Raw genomic sequence first — 20,777 nt, 5'->3', positions numbered from 1 at the left:
AGCTGTGACTGACCACCGGCTGGGTGACTGCTCTAGCCTCTCACTGCTGTCACAGGCTGCAGTGTACACAATCTACTCTCGACACACAGCACTGTCAAATGGCACTGGGTTTGTCTCCAGATCAGCTGCCCAGTCAGTGGGAAGTCAGGGCCCACGGCTCTGCTTCCACCACAAAGAGCTACTGGAGATTCCAGGCAAGGGGACACCAGGAAAGAAGACTCTGGGGTCCAGAGAGGGAAGATTCTGGGGTCCAGAGAGGGAAGAATGCTTCATCTTGGCAATGTGGGTGGAGACATCACGAGGTCAAAGCAACATTTGAGCAGCAAGCAAGACAGGAAGGCCTGAGGCAAGATGAAAGACAACAGCTAAGCCTGGGGGAGGAAGCCAGGCAGGACTGAACCCACTGAACAGGGAACAGGAAGGCTCCAGGGTAACTTCTCAGGGTTAGTTTCAGGGTTATAAGACTGACTGGAAGAAGAAATAAACTCAGATAAAGGCCACTAGAGGTGCCTCCCAAGGAGAGACAATGGGCTTAACTGATGTTTAGGGTCCCTTAGCTCAGTGTGACACTGATGTGCCTACTGGGCATTTCACAGGAGAGATCTGGCTGGCAGAGGTAGAGACCGGAAGCTTAGTGAGGAACCAAGCCACCCATGGACGGAATGCTGACTTCTAGGAACAGGTCATTCACAGAAGCAGGATGGACGTGGCTCAGGCTGTGTGGTGTGGGTACCTGCTATGATCCCGTCCATCTGCTCCAGCGCCGCGGCCAGCATGTCACTAGCGTCGCTCATCATCTTCCTGCTCGAAAGGGGCAAATTCCAGCTTCAACCTGGGGAAGGACAGAAGACCACAATGTTACCACTGCATGCTTTAAGTGGGCTTATTAATTCTACTCTACATTAAAACTGTGCTTGGAAGTCAGACAATGTCAGAAGCAGCATGGAGCTGAATTAACTGCATTACTTAATCACTACTGTAGGTAACAGGCACTTCAGCCTGTGTCTCTACCAGTTAATAAGAGAAGATTTAGATCTGGCACTTAAGGTTGTTCAGGGTCCAGCGGAGAGGTGGGGTAAAATTTGGTGACAAAGTATTTGCCTGATGTACAAGGCAACTACAAAACATTAAGTCTGGTAGGATGGTGGCCACACTGCTCTTCAGAGCTCTAGGTCTCTGTGAAGTATACAGAATCACTACAGAAGCCTGCTGAGGGTCAGGAGGGTGCAGATAGACTCAAGGACACAGGGGTGTTACAGAAGCCTACTGAGGGTCAGGAGGGTGCAGACAGACTCAAGGACACAGGGGTGTTACAGAAGCCTGCTGAGGGTCAGGAGGGTGCAGACAGACTCAAGGACACAGGGATGTTATAGAAGCCTACTGAGGGTCAGGAGGGTGCAGACAGACTCAAGGACACAGGGGTGTTACAGAAGCCTGCTGAGGGTCAGGAGGGTGCAGACGGACTCAAGGACACAGGGGTGTTACAGAAGCCTGCTGAGGGTCAGGAGGGTGCAAACTTTTTTCTGTATCAACTTCATCTAATCACAGTTCTTTCATTTCCCAGTGTTTAAGTTCTGTGTCACAGTTTGTCAAAGGGTTTATATAAGGAAAGTGTTCACTGACAGACAGCCATGTCCTGCTATCCACGGGAGACTGGCTTTAGTTGCTATGCCTAGCTATCAGCTTCCATGGGTGTTCAAGTTCCTTATGTTAAACTACACAGTATTTGCACAGACCACTTTGAAGTACCTCAGGATTAGTTAACAGTATCATTAAGAGTGCTTTGCAACTAGCTGACACACTGCACTGTGTGAGCTTCCTGGAGATGGCCGCCATTTTGCATGGCTCTGGAGAGGTACAGCCCAGAGAGTTCATCCAGGATCGCTTCTCCCTGCTGATGGGCCTTTCCTGCCATTATTACAAAGCCTAGTGAGTGCTGGGCATCAGCCCACCCTGCCGAACGAATTTCCTACAGATAAGATGAACTGCCATGAATTAATGACTTTATTGAATTCCTGATTTGATTAAAATAATTTTAAAAGAAAGTTTAAGGAGATGGCTTTAGTTGTTTTACCAGAAAGATGTAATAAAGTTAGAATCAAGAATAGAATGGGCCTCCTCCTCATAGAATAAGTAAAGGCTGCATAATGAGGAATACAGTGAACTTTCACAATTACACTGAAAAGAGAAATAGGCTTGGGACAGATTTGTGAGGAAGGAAAAACATTCATTCTAGGTCAGGTCCGAGGATGAAGCCACAGGTGTGCACTGTGATAAAAACTGTGGCTTTACATTTATGACTCGCTTATAGAATGAAGTACTGCTGTAAACTTACTATCAGCATCCTTCCATAACTCCTTTTGTGTAACATTTTATCTATGAAGTAATTTTATAAAGAACTTTTATCTAAGAAGATATAAAAGGCTGAGAGAAGGGATGAAGTGTGGCATTTGAGGCTCAGCACAATCCACCAAGTGTATACATGTATGTACATACATACATGTGTAGGTATATGTGTATGTATGTAAATATGCATGAACAGTTGTGGAATTGTTGAGAAAGGTAGTTGGGCCTGACCACCCCCTCCTGTGTGTGTGTGTGTGTGTGTGTGTGTGTGTGTGTGTGTGTGTGTGTGTGTGTGGTGTGTGACTTTTTCTCTATTCTTTTCTTTTCTCTCTGGCTTACTAAGAGTTAATAAGCTCTAACCTCCAAGCCTCCTGCCTGGCTGGGAGGAACCAAGCCAGAAAAAAACTGCACCTTTTTTCTTAATCCCCTGCTGCTATCAGGAGAGTCAATTTACCAGAAGCCAGCAGCTTTTGGCCACAAAATAGCAAAGAGTTAAAGACACTCCACACCCCAAGTCTACCATCCTTAGTCTACTGTGTACAGGATAAGCCCCCAACCCTGGGAAAATAATAAGAAAACACACAGGTCTGCACAGGATCTGTAGAAATGTGTCTTCTCCAAATGTTTCTGGTCTGCAGTTAGTTGAGTGTAACTGTAATACACACACACACACACACACACACACACACACACACACACATTCACACACAGTTGTATTTAATTTCAGTAGGTACCATGAACTGAGTGTCTGTAGCAGTCCCCAACTCTGTACAAAGATCATCCATAGGCCCTGGATTTTGTTTTTGTTTCCCAGGGCCAGGGCTCAAACTCAAGGCTGTGTGTGCCAGGCAAGCACTCTATGACTGAGCTACAGTCCCAGCCCATTAGTCATAATTTTAACCATGACAGCCACAAAAAAATGAGTTAGTCTCCCCATTTTATAAATGAAGATGGTGGTTGACATTTTCATAGAAAACAAAACAAAACAAAACAAGAAAGCAAATACAGCAATTTTTAAACACGGGTTTGTGTGGCAGCCACTGCATGTGATATTTGTTTCTCTGGCCCCACTTCAATGGGAAACTTACTCTGAAGTGGCACCACCATCTACCTGTGGTCTTACTGGTTGGTTTCCCGAGTCAGAGTCTCACTATACAGCCCAGCCTGACCTGGGAACTTGCTCTGTAGACCCAGCTGGCCTCTAACTCACAAGAGATCCTCTAACCTCCCCTTCCCGAGTACAGGGATTAAATGTGTGCATATGTTTCCACTGGCCAAAAGGTGACGTTAAACTGCACTTATCAGAGTAATGTTCAGCAGCAGAATGCTGATACGTGCAGTTTTCAAATTCTTTCATGCATTTTCAGTGCCAGCACCCACATAGATCTTCCCAGCAGGCCTAGATAAGGCTGGTGTCATGCTACTACAGTGTGGTAAACATTGGGAAGTGAGGGGCACGATGCTCAAGAGAAACTTTTGACCTGTTTCCAAGCACCCAGATCTCATGCACCACTGTTTTCATAAATATATTTATAGATCTGCTATCAGCTTCAGGGATCACTTCTCTACTACCCGTTTTCTCTAATAAAATTCTGATATAGTACTTTTTGTTTTCTTTTATTATTAACTTACAATAAGAACATGTTGTTTGTTTGGTAGGCAAAATACTTCAAAATTCTGACGTATCATATTCTGATTTATAAATTTATCTAAGAAGTCTCTGGATTTTTACTCACCTCAGAAGGTATAAAGCTTCACTACTGCTTTATGTGAAAATAACGTAGCACAAAATACCCAAGTGTGTGCACACAGCCAAGCAGAAACCCAGCTAGGTGACGGATCAAGAATTTACTCATATAACCAGGTATGGCGGCACATGCCTTTAATTCCAGCACTCCAGACACACAGGCAGGCAATCTCTGAGATCAAGGTCGGCCTGGTCTACAGAGACAGGCAGGGCTACACAGAGAAACCTTGTATAAAAAAGCAAAAACAAACACAAAACAGCTAAAACAAAAGCAAACAAAGTTCCTGATCCATTAAGCCGGTCCTTCCTTTAATATAATAAAGTGTGGCAGCGGTAAGTGTCTACCCAAGTTTATGTGTGCTTCCTCTCGATCTCTATCACACAGCACCACACATAACCCAAGGGAAGACAGTAAGGCCTGAGTGATGACTGCCTGTATTACAGGGAAGACGGTGGGGACTGAGCTGGGAAGACTGACGCGGTAAAGGAGCAGAGTTTGGAGGGGTTTGCAGAGTAAACAGGTAGAGACGAGCAGTGACAGATTCAAAGCCAAAGATATCTAGAGTGGTTACGTACAGGTGTCTGAAGCTCACGGGATCCTTTCAGAGCACAGAATTCTACAACTCAATGAAAAAGCAGAAGGGATGAAGACACGAACAGATGCTTGAAAGAATTTGTCCCTTTTTTTTAATCAACAGAAATATGATGATGTGCTTAATGTCATTAAGAATCAAGAAATTTGGGGCTAGAGAGATGGCTCAGCAGTTAAGAGCACCAACTGCTCTTCCAGAGGTCCTGAGTTCAATTCCCAGCAACCACATGGTGGCTCACAACCATCTGTAATGGAATCTGATGCCCTCTTCTGGTGTGTCTGAAGACAGCTGCAGTGTACTTATATATAATAAATTAATAAATCTTTAAAAAAAAAGAATCAAGAAATTTAAAATAGTGTGATATTAGTTTAGACCCGGTTAATTAGCAAACCAATGTTTTGAGACTGCTAAGCACTGCAGAGGCTATGAACTCACAGACTCCCTTGCAGCACGGTGCTGGGACTGTTCATGGACTCGCCATGTTGAGAAACACTTTGGCACTGTCATTTTAAATGGCCACATTCATTTTCAATGCAGTGGTATTTCCTTCAAAATATGTAACCAAGAACAATGCACAAATGTTCAGGAGGAATCTTTATAGGAACAAAACTATGGAAACAACCCAGCCTTCCTCAACAGGAGGTAGGTAAACTGGTACGTGTGCACAGGATGGGATGACAGTTGGTTGTGAACGGTTTAACAATTGTTCAGTCTGTACAGGAGACGAGTAACTATAAGAGCTCCACAAAACTTCTACAACGTATTTCCCAACGTTTAAGCTAATTAAGCAGATTTACTTAATTGGGTGTATGTATTAACTAACATGTACATTATAAATTTATGTCATATATATATAATACACAATCAATCTAACTATTCAGAAAGAAAAGGGGGGCTATGGTTACTGATAAGTTCTCAAGTTAAAAAACTTATTATTAAATGATTATTTATTACTAAAAATGACTACTGGGAAATCCAGTTCTAGTCACTGGCAGGATGATTACATTGAGAAAATCAGATGCTAAATAAAATATAAAAACAGCTTTGAAGAAAGTGAGAAGACAGGAGGGGCTGGAGGTAATTCAGCCCTGGAGGAAAGGCAACTCCTGCCACAGGTTAGATGCCTAAGCTCCCCTGTGGCTGTGCCCAGCCCTACTCTACCCACCACCCTAAATGCAATAAGCACGCTGCGTGGGTTTGGGAATGTAACTGAGTGGGGAAGGAGGGTGGGGAAGAGGGACAGTGACATAGATAGGCAGGCAGGCAGAGACAGGTACTGGCTGGCCTCAAGCTGATCCTCCTGACCTGGCCTCCTGAGTAGCTGTGACTACAAATGTAGTAAGCCTGTTGGTAAGCGCTAGTTTGCCCAGAAGTCATAACAAGTAGAAATTTATCTTTTTGCAACTTAATATCAGAGCTTCAAAATACGTAAAGCACAAACTCACAGAATTAAGGAAGAATTATACAAATTTAGCTCACTTATATTTAATGTGATTATTGACAGAATTGGATATAAATATTATACCAATTTTTATTCATCCCATAACTCACTGGTTCTTCCTTTCTGTTCAGTTGGCAGACAAGGGTGGACAGACCCCAATACAGAAGGCTTGAGCAATTCCATCAGTTACCTGGACAAATTCAAGTTATGGCACAAAATGTCCAAGTGTAGAACCTACATTCTCCTCGAGTATGTAAGCTACACTCACCAGCGAAGGCACAGAAGCAGGACTATAATATATTTTGTATACCTACTTACCCATTACCAAAACCTCGGGTCTATAAAGTAGGTCTCATTGGGGAGTTGGGTCAGTGATTTCTTAGACCCTAAACAAGAACCAAACCCCTAAACAAAGAAGCCGCCGTAAAAGCACAGATGTAAACCCACAAATACGCCTCAGTAGATTTCAAATGGGTTCTAAAGGACTGCTGAAAGGTTCCGAAAGGACAACCAGACGCAATAAGCCCATCTAACACACCGCTGCCCTGGCCAGGGATGAGCTACTTAAGACACAGCCCAGTTTAGACAGCATGTGTTGACAGAGCTTTGTCAGTTTTCATGGCTCAGATGAAGAGTCTTTTAAAAACGGAAAGACTAAATAAAAATAATTTAGAAAATATCCTGTGAAAAATGTCTTATGTCCAACAAAGCAATCTGAGAGGAAGATTTCCTGAGCTCCCTCCAGTAACTGACACAGTGGAACATTGTCCTAAAGCCATAGAGATTACAATGTAAACCTGACTGAGCAAGTGCGTGTGCAACACTACAGTGAAACAAAGTAGACACAAATGGCCGGGGCCAACACCAGTCCTTTAAATTAAGGCTGCAAGCCTCATCCCGCAGAAGCAGAATGATTCTTTTGGCCTTTGGCAAATGGATTGATGAAGAACTGGAGAACTCTCTGATCAGTTGGTCCCCCGAGGTTTACAGTGCTCATACTCATCAAAGCCGGCCATAGGTTTGTGCTGTACGAGGAATCCCGTTACTGACCCTAAGCTGAGGAGGAGCCACAGTGAGCAAGCAGCTCTCCACAGTTTCTGCTGTAACTTCCCTTAACAACCAACTGGGAAGTCTCCTGTCTTCCCACCCCAAAAGGATCCCAGTGTCACTCCATCCACCCAAGTTGTCTGTTTTAACAGAGACCTACCAGTTGATGGTGAATGGTGAAAGCTCAAAATTAATTCAAAGCTTGCTTAGTTAGAAATTTCTACAGAATGCATGTGCTAGTTAAGTTCTGTTTCTATGGCCAATACTGTTGGTGCCTGTCCACACATCCATACACACAGCCTGCTGTTGGTGCCTGTCCACATACCACACACATAACCCAAATTATAACTAACCAAGATTCAGGGAACTTCCCTCTGCTATCAAACCTGGGAGCTGCTGGAAGTGTCAGGGTCATCAATATCCCCGGGGGAGTGGTCACCAACTTTAAACAGTCCATCTCACATCATCCATCCTGGCTCCCAGAATCACCTAGGGCTTCACCTCTCAGAGTGGCTGACTGGATGAAGCATCACCATAGGCTGTGATCCTGTGACTTCCTGCGCCTCTAGCAATCTTCCCTAGGATTACTTTCTAAAATAAATGTCCCGCTTTGGAGGGGAGGGGAGATGTCACACAGTTTGTATACCTATGATATACTTTTTACTATAAGCTAATTTCACTCTAATTCTGTCCAATCCTATATGTACCTGAGGCCCAAAGTAAAAGGTCAGAGTACCCAGGTTCCTTCAGTCTCATTCTTTGCTTACCTACAATGTTAGGTCTCGCTCTGCAGCCCAGATGGGCCTCAAGATTTCAATTCTCCTGCCTCAGTTTCCCCAGAGCTGAGACTGTGTGGGCTTTCCCCATCACTCATGCCTGGTTTGTTCTTCCAAGTTGACAAAAGAACTTAGAAAATTAAAACTTCACCATCATAACCCTGACAAGGTAGCAAGCTTACCTTTAGGTTACAAATGGCTCCCCTACACTTACACTTCTTTAAGCCAGTTGCTGAAGGAAAACGCACCAGCAAATACAATGACCACAGAAAAGAAGTGCAGTGTTCAAAGTCACAGCTCACAGGGAAAACAGTATAAGCAGCAGCAGCACTGTTTGTAGGTCCAAAAAGTGGTGGCTTCCCATCACAATAATTACTAATAAATATGAATTTAGAAAATATCGTAAAAGTAATTTCTAAGGATAATATCCATATATTATAGCCTGGAACTTTCCCAACTCTCTCTCTCTCTCTCTCTCTCTCTCTCTCTCTCTCTCTCTCTCTCTCTCTTTCTCTCTCTCTCTCTCTCACACACACACACACACACACACACACACCCCACACACACACAGACACGATCCAATACATTTAGAAGAAATACATTTAGAATTCTAATTTCGGACTTGGTCGGGGATACACTCAGGGCAAATTTGAACAGGATAAAATACCACAGAAAGTTCCAGCAATGGGTGTGGTGGATCAAGGGTTGGTAGAAAAACCACAAGCTTTTTGCAGAGCTGCTGACTAACTGGTGTTTTAGGTCAGGCAACTGTCCCTGCCTTTACATGAAAGACTGTATAAAAATTAGCAAATCCATGTTGAGCTTTGGTGAGAACAACATGGACATGTGCCCTGGCAGTCTCAGTTTGCTTTATCCAAAATAATATCAATTACCATACACTTCTAACCAGATTTTCCTTCCAGGATGCTACCCATGGAGGATGAGCAATGGTGGATTGACCAAGGTCTGGAGTGCACGACAATACAAGCTTAGCAAAGATATGCCATCTTCAAAACAGAAGGGCCTGGGGGACACAGAGAGCATTACTGGGTCTGTGGTTTGAGGGCAGCAGTCACTGGAAGCTTCTTAGAGATGCAAATCCTCCCTGAACTCTACCAGCGCCAGGTGTCACACCTACAGCTACAGAGGTGGTACTAACAGGTTTTTCCTGCTGGGAAAGGGGGCAGAGGTGGGACCTGGCTACCAAGGTCAACAGAATTCCCCTTCTCACTTCTGCTACCAACTTCCAATCCAAAAATAACAGTTCTAAAGAAGAAAGTAAAGCTTTAATTGGAAAATCTCTCCCTAACTGAGCTTTAATGTCTAAAACATATAACCTCCTCCTATACTTGTTTTAGAAGCAGATTCTGGTTAGGGAGACCCTGAAACTTACTACCTAGATAAGGCTGGCCTTAAACTCAGAATTATCCTGCCTCAGCCTCTCAAGTGCTAGGATTGCAGGCATAGGTCACTGGATCAGGCCCAGGGCTCCTTTCCTGATTCTCTGTAATCTACCTCCCACCGCAGATCTTCTCAGTAGTCTATGACTATTCCGTTATGTTCTAGCATACACCCGGAATGTGAAAAGTTCTCAAATAGGGTCATGGGGTGGAGTGAGAGGTGTGGGCAGGGGCTGTTAGGAACAGGAAAGGTAGAGAAACAGAAAGGTTGGTGTCTCCATGGCAGGAGTGATATTTAGTGTCACAGGTTTAAAAATCAGTCAGTCGAGTACATTATTGCTGACCTTAGAGATCTGAAGACTACATTTCAGTTGCAGAATTACTAGAAAGTTATCAATAATGCTTCATCTCGGGGTCCTGATTGCTCAGACATGAGTAGCAGAATGTTGTTGGGTGAAATGATTTGAGACCTGGAACTCCTACCTAAAGCAGATGGGGATGACGGTACAGGGCACACGGAGCAAAGCCAAGCACACTGTAGTCACTAAGGAGAGGCAACAGGTATGTCCTAAAATTCTAGCTACACGTCTGTGTGTTGGAGACTATCTCACTTTGTACCCAGACCTTTAAGCTACAGGATTCTCAAACACCTCCACACATGACATAGTGTCTTTTTTTTTTACATTTATTTATTTATTATGTATACATCATACAGCTTTCTGCCTGATGTATGCCTGCAGGCCAGAAGAGGGTACCAGACCTGATTATAGATGGTTGTGAGCCACCATGTGGTTGCTGGGAATTGAACTCAGGACCTCTGGAAGAGCAGACAGTGCTCTTAACCTCTGAACCATCTCTCCAGCCCCCCATGACATAGTGTCTTAAATATGTTGTTTTTCTCTCATAACTATAAACACACCAAGAGCTTCCCAAATATTTACAAACCAGATCATAAAGTGCTTGTGGTACTAGCCACCCACATAAGCACAAACACAGACATGCACACTCTGAAGACAGAGCAGCCTCCTGAGATGGAGAGCTGTGCTGAGTGTGAAGGGAGCACTGACAATGGGACGTTAGTGTACACTAACAATGGGGTGTTAGCACACACTGACAATGGGATGTTAGCGTGCACTGCATGGGGTATTAAGATACACTCCATGGGGCATTAGCATTAGGATGCACTGTAGGGGGGCCTTGGTGTGCACTAACAATGGGGTGTTAGCACACACTGGCAATGGGGGTGTTAGTATGCACTGTAGGGGGCATTGGTGTGCACTTCCCAGGTAGCATGCACTGCTCACTAATGACTAAAATGACAGGCCACAAAGGGCCACTTATGGGGTAAAGCCTTCCAGGAAGCATTCAGAAGACAGAAGCAGAAGGTAAACAGGACAATGGGAAATAAAGTGAGACCACTGGTGCTCTGTCATTAATATTTAGGAGTGACAGGCAGCACAGAAGAAATGGGAAGATCCGTACAATAAGCCAAGTTCCTTTTCTTCCTGAGTAGAAGGCTGCTGCTGTTACTAAGACAGAAGTGGAGTACTGTGGGCAAATGTGGGCCTGTAGTCAGAATTCTCCACTTCTCCTGACCTCTGGTCTAGCCCTGGCATGTGCTCACTGGGGGAACAATAATATGTCAAACCCTTGACTAGAGGCACTAACCTTGAGTTCTAACCAGAACTCTGACGTATCGATGGGGCACCGTCCCTGCCTTTCACCACACAGCTGTATGACCAGCCCTCTGAACACATCCTGCCCTTTTCGTCTTTGTGCTGTCCCCAGGCTGCTTTTTCCCAGTGGACCAGGCCTCCATGCCCTGGGACACACAGTAGTCCTCTGGCATCTGTGGTTACTGATGAAATGATGTGGCATTTGCATGTAGCCTATGTGATTCTGCCATGTGCTTACGATCATTTCTTGATTACTTACAACAGGACGGTCTCAGAGTCTGTACCCTCTCCCACACAAAGCTGACTTGTCCTTGGGATTAGCTGCCTACTCCCCACCCCAAGCATGAAAAGTAGATACCACCTGAGGTCCCACCCCTGAAGAAAACAAGCATGACAGGACACCCAGGAATCCATCGATGAATCTCCCCGCAAACCGTCCCCCTGACAAACACAGAGCACACAAACAAACTGGGACTATTTACAGTGACCTTGGGAAAGGGTAAGTGCAAAGGTGGACTTGCTCACTAAGTCCAGTATCTACCAGGATGAGCTTCTTACAGATTCTGACGTCACTTTCAATAGTCTCTACGCCAGGTTTCCTGTGGGGATTCCTAGAGAGGATAGACTCTGTGCACCAGCGTACAGCTACTCATTAGTCACCATCCAACACCCAGGAGTAAGTTACATGAAAGGACGGTGCATGGCTAGACTTGCTCGGCTCTTCCGTGTCTTAAATCATTGACCTAGATTTTATTTCAGTAAAGGTTCTGGCAACATCGTTCTGGCGAGACGGAACCAGCTGGGGAGGGGGAGAGGCAGGGAAGAAGAGAGAGAACATTCTGAGATGCCCTGATGGGAATTTGAAAGGTTGCCTCTCCGGTAGGTGTGTGGTGAACGGCCTCGGCAGACTTATCGGTGACCATACTATGCAACACCGAAGGGAGCAGTGCCACAGTCCACCCAGATGACTTGGTACACTTCCTCCCACGCACACTTCTCCCTGTGTCCCGTGGGCCAGGATCAGCTCCTGCCTCTGGGAGCTTTCACTGTATTGGGTAGCTACTTTCCAATCAAGTCCACCTCAGAGAATGGGTTCCAAAGACAGACCCCTCTCTAGCTAAGTACATGGTTTTAAGTGGCACCCCCAAGCTTGGGTGTTCAGAGTCATCAGAGAACACATTCTACCTGAAGTGGCATTCTCCTAAGCTTAAAAACAAACAAATAAAGACAAGAACTGATATACTCAGGTTTTACTCTCTGCTCTTACCAAATACCTTCATCCCAGAGCCCTTGGTTGGGCTCAGCCTTCTGTTTAAGAGTAGTGATATGAATGCCGACTCCTCCTATGGAATGCCTAGATGAGATGGCTCCACTCTCCAGAGCTAGCAATGTCACCGTGGCCTGCAGCCGATGCTGAGCAGGAATCCTTACAGGTCTTCAGCTCTCTCCCTGCAACATTCCGCTGCCCCTAAGAACTCCTAGTGAACCTCCCTGAGCCTATCACTGCCCACTCCTCATCTTAGGAGATGGCTTCCATATGCCCCCATGGGGAGACAACCACTATCCACCCTGGAGAAGTCCTGACTGTCTAGCGTCCTGTGTGTGCTGATTTACTGGCCTGTTCTCTCATTTCTGTATGAAGATAAGCTGTGAAAAGCTCAAGAAGGAAGCACAGACATAAATAGACTTGTTTTGTTTTTGCATTTGCTTTTTTGAGACAGAGTCTCATTATTGTTGATGAAAAAAAAAAAAAAAAAACCCTCACCTCAAAGGAAGCAGAGGTGAGTCTATTCTGAGCCAAATCTGAGAGGTGGGGCTTGGTTTTACATCGCCCCAAATGACTACACAGCCCTGGAGCAGACTTGTGAGCCTTTACTACCACAGAACAAAAGAGTCCTGCTGCCACCTCATTTACAATTGTACAGACAGCAGGTAGAAGGCAGCAAAGAGCAGGAGAAATTCGAGGGGTTCCAGATGCTGTCTGATGATACATACTCTTAGCTTTTGGGTTAGTGGTCTGCTAAGCTAGTAAGTTTTACCCGACAGCCACGAGGATGATAGGTCAGACGCAGAAGTGATGGGTTCTTAAGAGAACCGAGGACAACCCAGGATTACAGCTCTGGATCTGCATCATTCCAACTAATTATAACCATGAGGTCGGCCTTTAACAGAGGTATGACTTTTTTCTGAGAACTTCAGTTCACACCTCATAGCTCAGACTAGCCTTGAACTGGCAGTGTTTTTTGGTTCAGCCTCCCAAGTGCTGGACTACAGGTATGAGCCACCAAGCCTGGGTAGTATTCCTAAGAGAGTCTGGTGGCAACTGGTTTTGTTGGCGATGGATCTGGCAGCCCTTATTCACCCATCCCCCTCAGAGACCACTAGGGTAAGCCTGGTGTGGAAACTTGAAGGCAACCATACAATCTATAAATGCTCGCGCACGGGACATGCTGAGCGCCTGACTGCTTCTGCAGGGGAGCAGGACTGGGTTCTCAGCATTCACACAGAAGATAACGACAACTCTAGTTCCTGAACATCCTCCAGGGGCACCAGGCACACGCAGTGCACGGATACACCTGCAGACAAATAATCACACACATAACATAAAGATACTGTTTTCTGAAAAAAGAAAAACAGTCTAAAACTGAATGGACCCAGGGAGCCCACCTGGGAGCTCCCCAGGAAGCTGGGGACTGACCCGTTCTCAGGGCAACTGTCAAATAGCTACAGGTGGTGTGGAAGCGGCAGGGGACTGACCAATGTATGCCTAGGTACCCGTGACATGTAGTTTTCACCTACAAGATGTTAGTGCAAAGGATACTTCCTGCCCCATACATCATGACTACTGAACACGAGTGCGTTATGGAAAAGTCCAGATGTCTTTTGAGAATTGTTTCTCTTTTATCTTCAGTGTGTGTGTGTGTGTGTGTCTGTGTCTGTGTGTGTCTGTGTGTGTGTCTGTGTGTGTGTGTGTGTGTGTGTGTGTGTGTGTGTGTGTGTGTGTGGACACGCAGGAACTTGTGTGCTATGGCTTGTGTGTGTAAGTCAGAAAATAACTCAACAACTCTTGAAAGTTGGTTCTCTCCCTCCTCTGTGGGTTCTGGGATTGAACTCTCCTGCAATGCTACGGTGGATATCCGAGTTACCCTAGGACATATTTTAAAAATATATTTATCTTTACTCTATGTGTGCGTGTCTATATGCCAGGTGTACCATATATCTAGGTACTGTATGAGTACGGTGCCCATGGAGGCAGAAGAGGACGTCAGATCCCCTGGAACCAGAGTTACAGATGGTTGTGAGTCTCCATGTAGTTGCTAGGAACTGGGCCTCTGCAAGAGCAGCCACTGCTCATAACATCTGAGCCCTGGGACGGATCTTCAGCCACAGCAGTAGGAACGCACCTGCTGTCTCAGCAGAAAGCCACTGTGCTATCTGGGGAAGCCGCCAAGAGAATCTAGAGTGTGGACTCTGTCTAACCCGGCAAGTGGACACTGCTGTCTGAAGACAGCGCCGCCGGGCATTGTGAGACCTGACAAAGCACTGCTCAGCCTGGTTTTCCTCATTTACAAAATGAGGGGGAAAATGAGACTAAACCACATGAATGTAATCTTTCTCCACACCTGTACTTGACTGTTATTGACGCTGGAGCTAAACTGCCCATCCCCTGTCACCTCAATAAACAAAGACGACAGTGGCTGACTTTTAGGTAATACCTGTGCAATGTTAAATACTGAACTCTAACACAGCAGGTCCTCAAGTTCCATCCTACCCCTCTGCTGGGTGTGGGTGTGCACACCCCGTGCATGACGGTGGCCTTTTAATGCTATCCTGTCTTTGCAATCCCTCCATTAGGCAACAAAACACAAAATCAGGGTGCCATTTTCCACTCTCTAGATCTTTCTCTAAGCATGTGATTCCAGGAATTTTAAAAGTAACTTGTTTAATTCCCCTGGTTAGGCCAAAGGAGTTGGGCAATGGAGTCTTGAGGGACTTTAACCTGTTGAGGCCTTAGAGGTCGAGGGCCTGGGAGAGGTGGCGAGAGAGCGGCCTGCATAGAGGAGGCGTCCTGCCCATGCTTGCTCACCAGGCTCTGTTTCGCCAACTACTTTCCCTAGCTGGCTCTCCTAGTCAGAAATCATTCCTTGGATTTATAAGTCAAATCAACACCGGGTTACTGGATAGTCAGCTTACACAAAATTATTTCTAAAACCCGTCCACTAACTCGGAGAGACGGGTCAGAGTGTGTATTTTTCTTGAAGAGGACCCAAGTTGAGTTCTCAGCACCCAAGCCAGGCAGCTCATAACCACCTGCGGCTCCAGCCACAGGTTCAAGGCTCCCTTCTGGACTCCACAGGCACTGGTGCTCATGTGTGCACACACCTGCAAAGACGCATCTGTATATGATAATTGAAAAATGAAAATAAATCTTTAATAAATTTTAAAAATCTCTCCACTAACCAAGAGCATCGATTCCTCCCCTGAATCAGTCCATGGATGTTTTGCATTTCCCTCAATGAAACAAATGGTCACTTTGGATTACTAAATATAAATCTTCAAAGCTTCTACTTCAAGTAAGTGTAAAAATATTTATGAAGCTGGTTACAACACTGTTGTTTGTTCAAGTGGAACCTGTCGTAGTTGGTTTCCGTTGTTGTTTTAATTTCTCTCAGGACCAGATCCCTGTGATTCCAGGCTCTGCTTCCCTTCCTTTCCTACTGGTTTGAAATGATCACCAGGTTGGTAATGAACAGAGAAGCCTGCAGGCAGCCTCGTGCTTTCGCCTACCTGTGACAGCTGGGCCATGTGGACAGGCAAGTGGCTTAGAAGAACCATTACCCAGGGCTCCCATCTGCAGGAGATAACCAGACTTGGGGTTCAGCTCACCATGTTTCCAGAACTTGTTGGAGAAGTCTTGGGCTTAGACAATGAGGAGAGGGAAGCTGGAGGCTGAACAGAGCAAATCTGTGACAGGAAGGAAGACTGGACCTAGAACAGCCACCTCAAGTGCTAAGTCCTCAGGCCCAGGTCCCAGGAACAAAGCTGTAGGAAAGGTGTGGAGAAGGCAAAGAAGGGAGAGGTCAGCCGCAGATGCCAGCCTGGGTGTCAGTGAGATGCAGGCAGGCCCGTGCTGGAGAACAGCCTCGAGTCCTGAAAACTGAGAAACTGGAATTTAAGACAGGATCCTGTGAGCTTTGCTTCTTCAGGCCCACTCAGTCACCCTGTGGAGATTGAAAGCCTTGGCCCCCTCCTAGCAGCCCAGCATCTGGGAGGCCTGTGATGCTCTGGGAGGTTTTCAGGCTGTCGGGAAAGCTCAATGCAACGTCCTGTAAGGGTTACCCTTAGTACTAGACTCCTTGACTAAGCAGCGGAGCCTCGTGAGTATCTGATTTTCTCTGGAGAGTGAGGTCCCGGGCCGGCTTCTTCTCAAGATAGAAGCAGGCTGAAGGTCAATAACCTCATGAGAGGCACAGCGTGAGGGAGGGAACCACACGTAAAGGCAAGTTCTGATGGCTGATCTTACCGCCTATCAGGTCTGTTAAAGTACATGGCCTGCTTCTTTGGGGGTTCTCCAGGCTGTGGCAGCAAAGCGCACTGTAAAAGTGCTAGGGAAAATGACTGCCACTCACTGCATTTCATTTTACCGGCAAATGAGCCAGCAGGGTTAAGTATGCACAAGCTGACTCTGGTTCCAGAGGAGAATTCTCCAGGAGCCACCGTTCTCCTAAGAGACTAAGAGAAGCAGAGTGGGAACCTAAGCTAAGCAAAGATCCTCTCCTGCGGAAGCCTTGTTTAGAAAATGTTTAGTGGGGTTAGGGTCAGCGACCGTCAAACAGAGCAACAGAGAGGTGACCTCTGCCTGGGGAAGTGTGTGCAGTCCCTGTTTGGCAGAGAGGCTTCACTTTCTACTTCACCTCAACAGTGACGGTGAGCCTTTTATACAAGCAGAAAGGATTCTTGGCCCCTTAGCCTCCTCAATGCCACAGGCCTAGTGCGGTCTGCATGACAGGTGATGTTAACAGGGAGGAATGTTACCCTCCCCCGCTAAACTCCACTTCCTGCAGGCATGGCAGTTTTATTAAAACACGGTTTTATTGAAACAGTATTTTAGGATATTTGTCAGGGGAGATAAAACCTGACTGATTTAACAGGAGGGAGAAATGTTTTTCGTTTTGTCTGGTCTCTGGCTGGGCAAACAGCACGGTTGTTATCTCTGTGCCCAGGACTGAGACAGTATGTGCCAGTGACACAAACCTGATGCACTTAGCAATGAGGAATGGGTGCATCTAAAAGTGTAGCCGAGGTACAGAGGGCAGGCGCCACAGCTGTAGAGAGAGGGACTTGACAGATACCTGAACAGTCAAAGACATGGAACAGTGCAGAGGAGAAAACAAACATATCCCACATCTCTGACAGCACCACAGACAGCATCCAAACAGCTAAACAACCTGCCAGAAAAGGCAGCTGTGAACTCTTGGGATAAACAGTCCATCTAGAGCATCTGAGGGCTAAAAGTGTCGAAAGTACACAGCCAACCACGGCTTCCGTGCATGACAGGAATAAGTAAGAAAGGTGGGTCCGAAACAAGGCGTCAAGCAACGACACAACAAGCATTAAGACCACAGCACAATTGTCAAGCCACACTGTGATGAGCCCAGAGCTTAGACTGTGTTAGATGTTTCACCAAACACGAGACCAAGAGCCGTGCTGACTGTAGAAACTGGCATTGCGACACTCTGTGGGTCCAGAAAGGGAGCAAAATTCAGTCAACTTAGAATTGTTTTTCTGGGTTTATGGTAAACTCTCTGACAAGCCTGCTGCCTCTGTGAAGCTAACTGCATGGAGGTTTACATAGTCTGTGATGAGTTCAACTGTGTCTCCCCAAAAGCTGTATACTGAAGTTCCAACTCCCAGAAACTCAGAATGTGACCTTATATGGACACGGACTCTTCAGAGAACTAATCCAGGTTAAGTGAAACCTTCAGGACGAGACCTCACCCAATGTGACTGGTGTCCTTATGTAAGGGAGAAATCTGGACGTGAAGAAGACATCAATCAGGGTACGATGAGGAGAAACTGGCCTCCCACAAACATGGAGAGAAGCCTGAAATGTCTCCTGCTTCACAGTCCAGTGTCCCCTTACCTCCAACATCCACAACTTTTCAGAGGACAACTGGCCTGAAAAACTCCTCCACCACTATATGTAGGTGTCAGCAATAATAATTCCCTTTTATGTATGGCCCCATGTACTAATTCAGATTGGTCACAAGATCAAGACACAGGGCACAGAGGGACGTGGGATACCTCAAAGCCATAGCATGGTACTGACATCGGAACCCCAATGAAGAGAACACACACTTCATGTGTTCCTGGGATGACTCACAGCCAGCAAGAATGGAGCCTCCTCCACGTCCACTGCTGCCAGGTCTCAAATATGCCTAGCCATCCCCACCAGGGCAAACGTGCCGATCAAAGAATGCTGTTCCTGGCATGGGGAGGCCCTCCATGTAGTAAAGTCACAGTGGGCTGAGGGCCACCGGTGCTAATGGCCACAGGCCTCCAGTCCGTAAAGCTCACCCGACCTTTAACTACACCCACAGCTGTTAGCAAGCAGCAGAGTCATAACCAACCACACTGGCTTACAGGCAGTGCAGTGTCATGCCGGTCACCAGGAAGACATTGTACTGCTCCTGGCAAAAGCTTGAATTATTTACTATCTATTTATTACTAGTACTACACCACTGGACTCCGGGGGATTTCTAGACTTTACTCTTTGTTCTTCCATTATGAGATAGGGCAAACACACTGATTTTTAATTTGGAGGCAAACTGACCCCTGGAGCTGAGTCACTGTCCCGAATGTGAGTTATGTCCTGGAGCAGACCCCTCATCCTTAGCCAAAAGATGCTGACACTCAGCTGGTTATGCACTGGGCTCTCTGTGGATCTGTGGTAACCTTTTCTCAGTATCATTTTCCGCTTTAATCTGAATAGAATGTCACTTCAGACTGTCGAAATGTCACTTCAGAGCATCACATTCAGCCCCTCTCCCATGGATCTTCTTGCGATAGACACCCTTATGTCACTGACCTAAGCTTACCTGTGAAGGTTTTAAATAGGTTTGGTTCAGGAGATAAAACAACCAGCACAATGGAGTGCAGAGAGACGGGGGGGGGGGGGGGGGTCCCTGCTGAGACTAGCAGTGCTAAGAGCCATGGAGTGAATGTAGCGCCATTTTGAAAATTCCAAGTCCACACAAAACAGGGTGTCGGCACGGGGATCTACTCAAGAAGAGAGGTGAGTTGTGTTTCTAAGACTCATTAGCTTTCCTGAAGGAACCCAGAGAAGATGTGGGAGCGTCCACCCGAGAACTGGACGGGACAAGTGTCAGTCAGGACACCCTAGGAGGCAGAGTGCTCCGCAGGGCTTCATGGGGGAAGGGGCAGGAAGGACACAAACTCAGTGTCAGAGCTGGGACTTCCGTAAAGCCATGTGTTAAAATGCTCTTCAGCATATGTTGGTACTAAAATATAACACGCTAGGTTTACATGTTCAGAAATCAAACTGGAAAATGAACTCATGATCAGAGTTTCAGAAGCTTCCAGCCCACAGACTGCTTCTAAGTCAGGAAGCCTCCCTCAGACTGGTCTCCATGGTCACATCCCTGTCCCACCCCTGCATATTTTTTGTGAGACCAGTTGCTCTGAGAGTAAAATGTCTCACAGAGAACTAAGGAGTAGGTGGTCAAGATCTCGGGACAGAGTAATCATCAACCTCACCCTATTTTGCTACTATAATTTATTCCCTTCATAGTCTGGGTTTTCCATAAACCCCATTCATTAAGACCAAAGATTCTCAGACTCCACCCAGACCTACTGAACTGGAAATTCTTAGGGTGACACTGGAAAACTGTATTGTAACAAGTCCTCGGGGTGACGAGGGAACAAACTCAAGTCCAGAGACCACTGACAATTACCATCTATTTTCTGTATTTAACTCTGCACCAGGGGCTCCTTGGCACTTAAGCGCTATATTTAATACCAGGGCAAGCCTCTTTCCCCAGCAATGCCACCCTCCCTGTGAGATCCCACACTATCTGTCAGGAGGTGACATCCAGGTTTGTTTCCACAGAGCTCGGACAGTTACTCATGACCTGAGTGCTGGGCACGCTGGCCTTCCTGATCTGAGCACACGGCCTTGATCGCACACTCACAGCAGAGACCCTGCTGGTTACTGGAATTCATGACAGCATCTGGTTATTCTAGGCCAGTGTTTCTGAAGGTGAAATCAACAAGCAGAAAAATCACCTGGAAGAGCGGAGATGGTACACTTGAGAGGGTCACGAATTCCAGGCCAGCCTGGGCTACAGAGCATGCCTGTCACACACACACACACACACACACACACACACACACACACACACACACACACACACACACACACACACACACACACTACCTGGAAGGTTCTGTTCCTAGTCTCTTTAACCAGTAATTCCTAGGGCTAGGGCAAGAGAATCCACATTTTCAATACACAGTGGGATTCAATGTTTACGGCCACAGATGAAAATCATCTTGATAATTAACCATGGGTCAAATCAACTGCCTCTGGGATTATGAGAACCCTGGCATAAACTAAAACAAAGTGGTAATTTTGCTCTACCTTGTGGCCTGCTACTTAAACATATATCGTGAGTTATGAGTCTTTAAAAAAAAAAAAAAAAAAAAAACCCTCACAATTTGTGTTCACCCT

At 46.1% G+C, this 20,777-nt stretch overlaps 1 protein-coding gene across 26 annotated transcripts in view; it reads right to left on the bottom strand.

Moving 5' to 3' along the window:
• Positions 1 to 20,777, bottom strand: part of Ppfibp1 (PPFIA binding protein 1) — a 143,831-nt gene that overhangs the window by 54,774 nt on the left and 68,280 nt on the right. For all 26 annotated transcript variants that reach the window (XM_008763382.3, XM_063286177.1, XM_063286181.1 and 23 more), the window contains one exon: positions 734 to 832. In XM_008763382.3, coding sequence (XP_008761604.1) covers positions 734 to 797 — 64 coding nt within the window. In that variant the 5' untranslated portion in view covers positions 798 to 832. The remainder of the gene's footprint in view (positions 1 to 733; positions 833 to 20,777) is intronic.

Source organism: Rattus norvegicus, chromosome 4 (genome assembly GCF_036323735.1).
Source record: "Rattus norvegicus strain BN/NHsdMcwi chromosome 4, GRCr8, whole genome shotgun sequence".
Taxonomy (NCBI): domain Eukaryota; kingdom Metazoa; phylum Chordata; class Mammalia; order Rodentia; family Muridae; genus Rattus; species Rattus norvegicus.
Note: the sequence above shows the minus strand (reverse complement) of the source record. Positions and strands in the feature narration are given on the sequence as shown.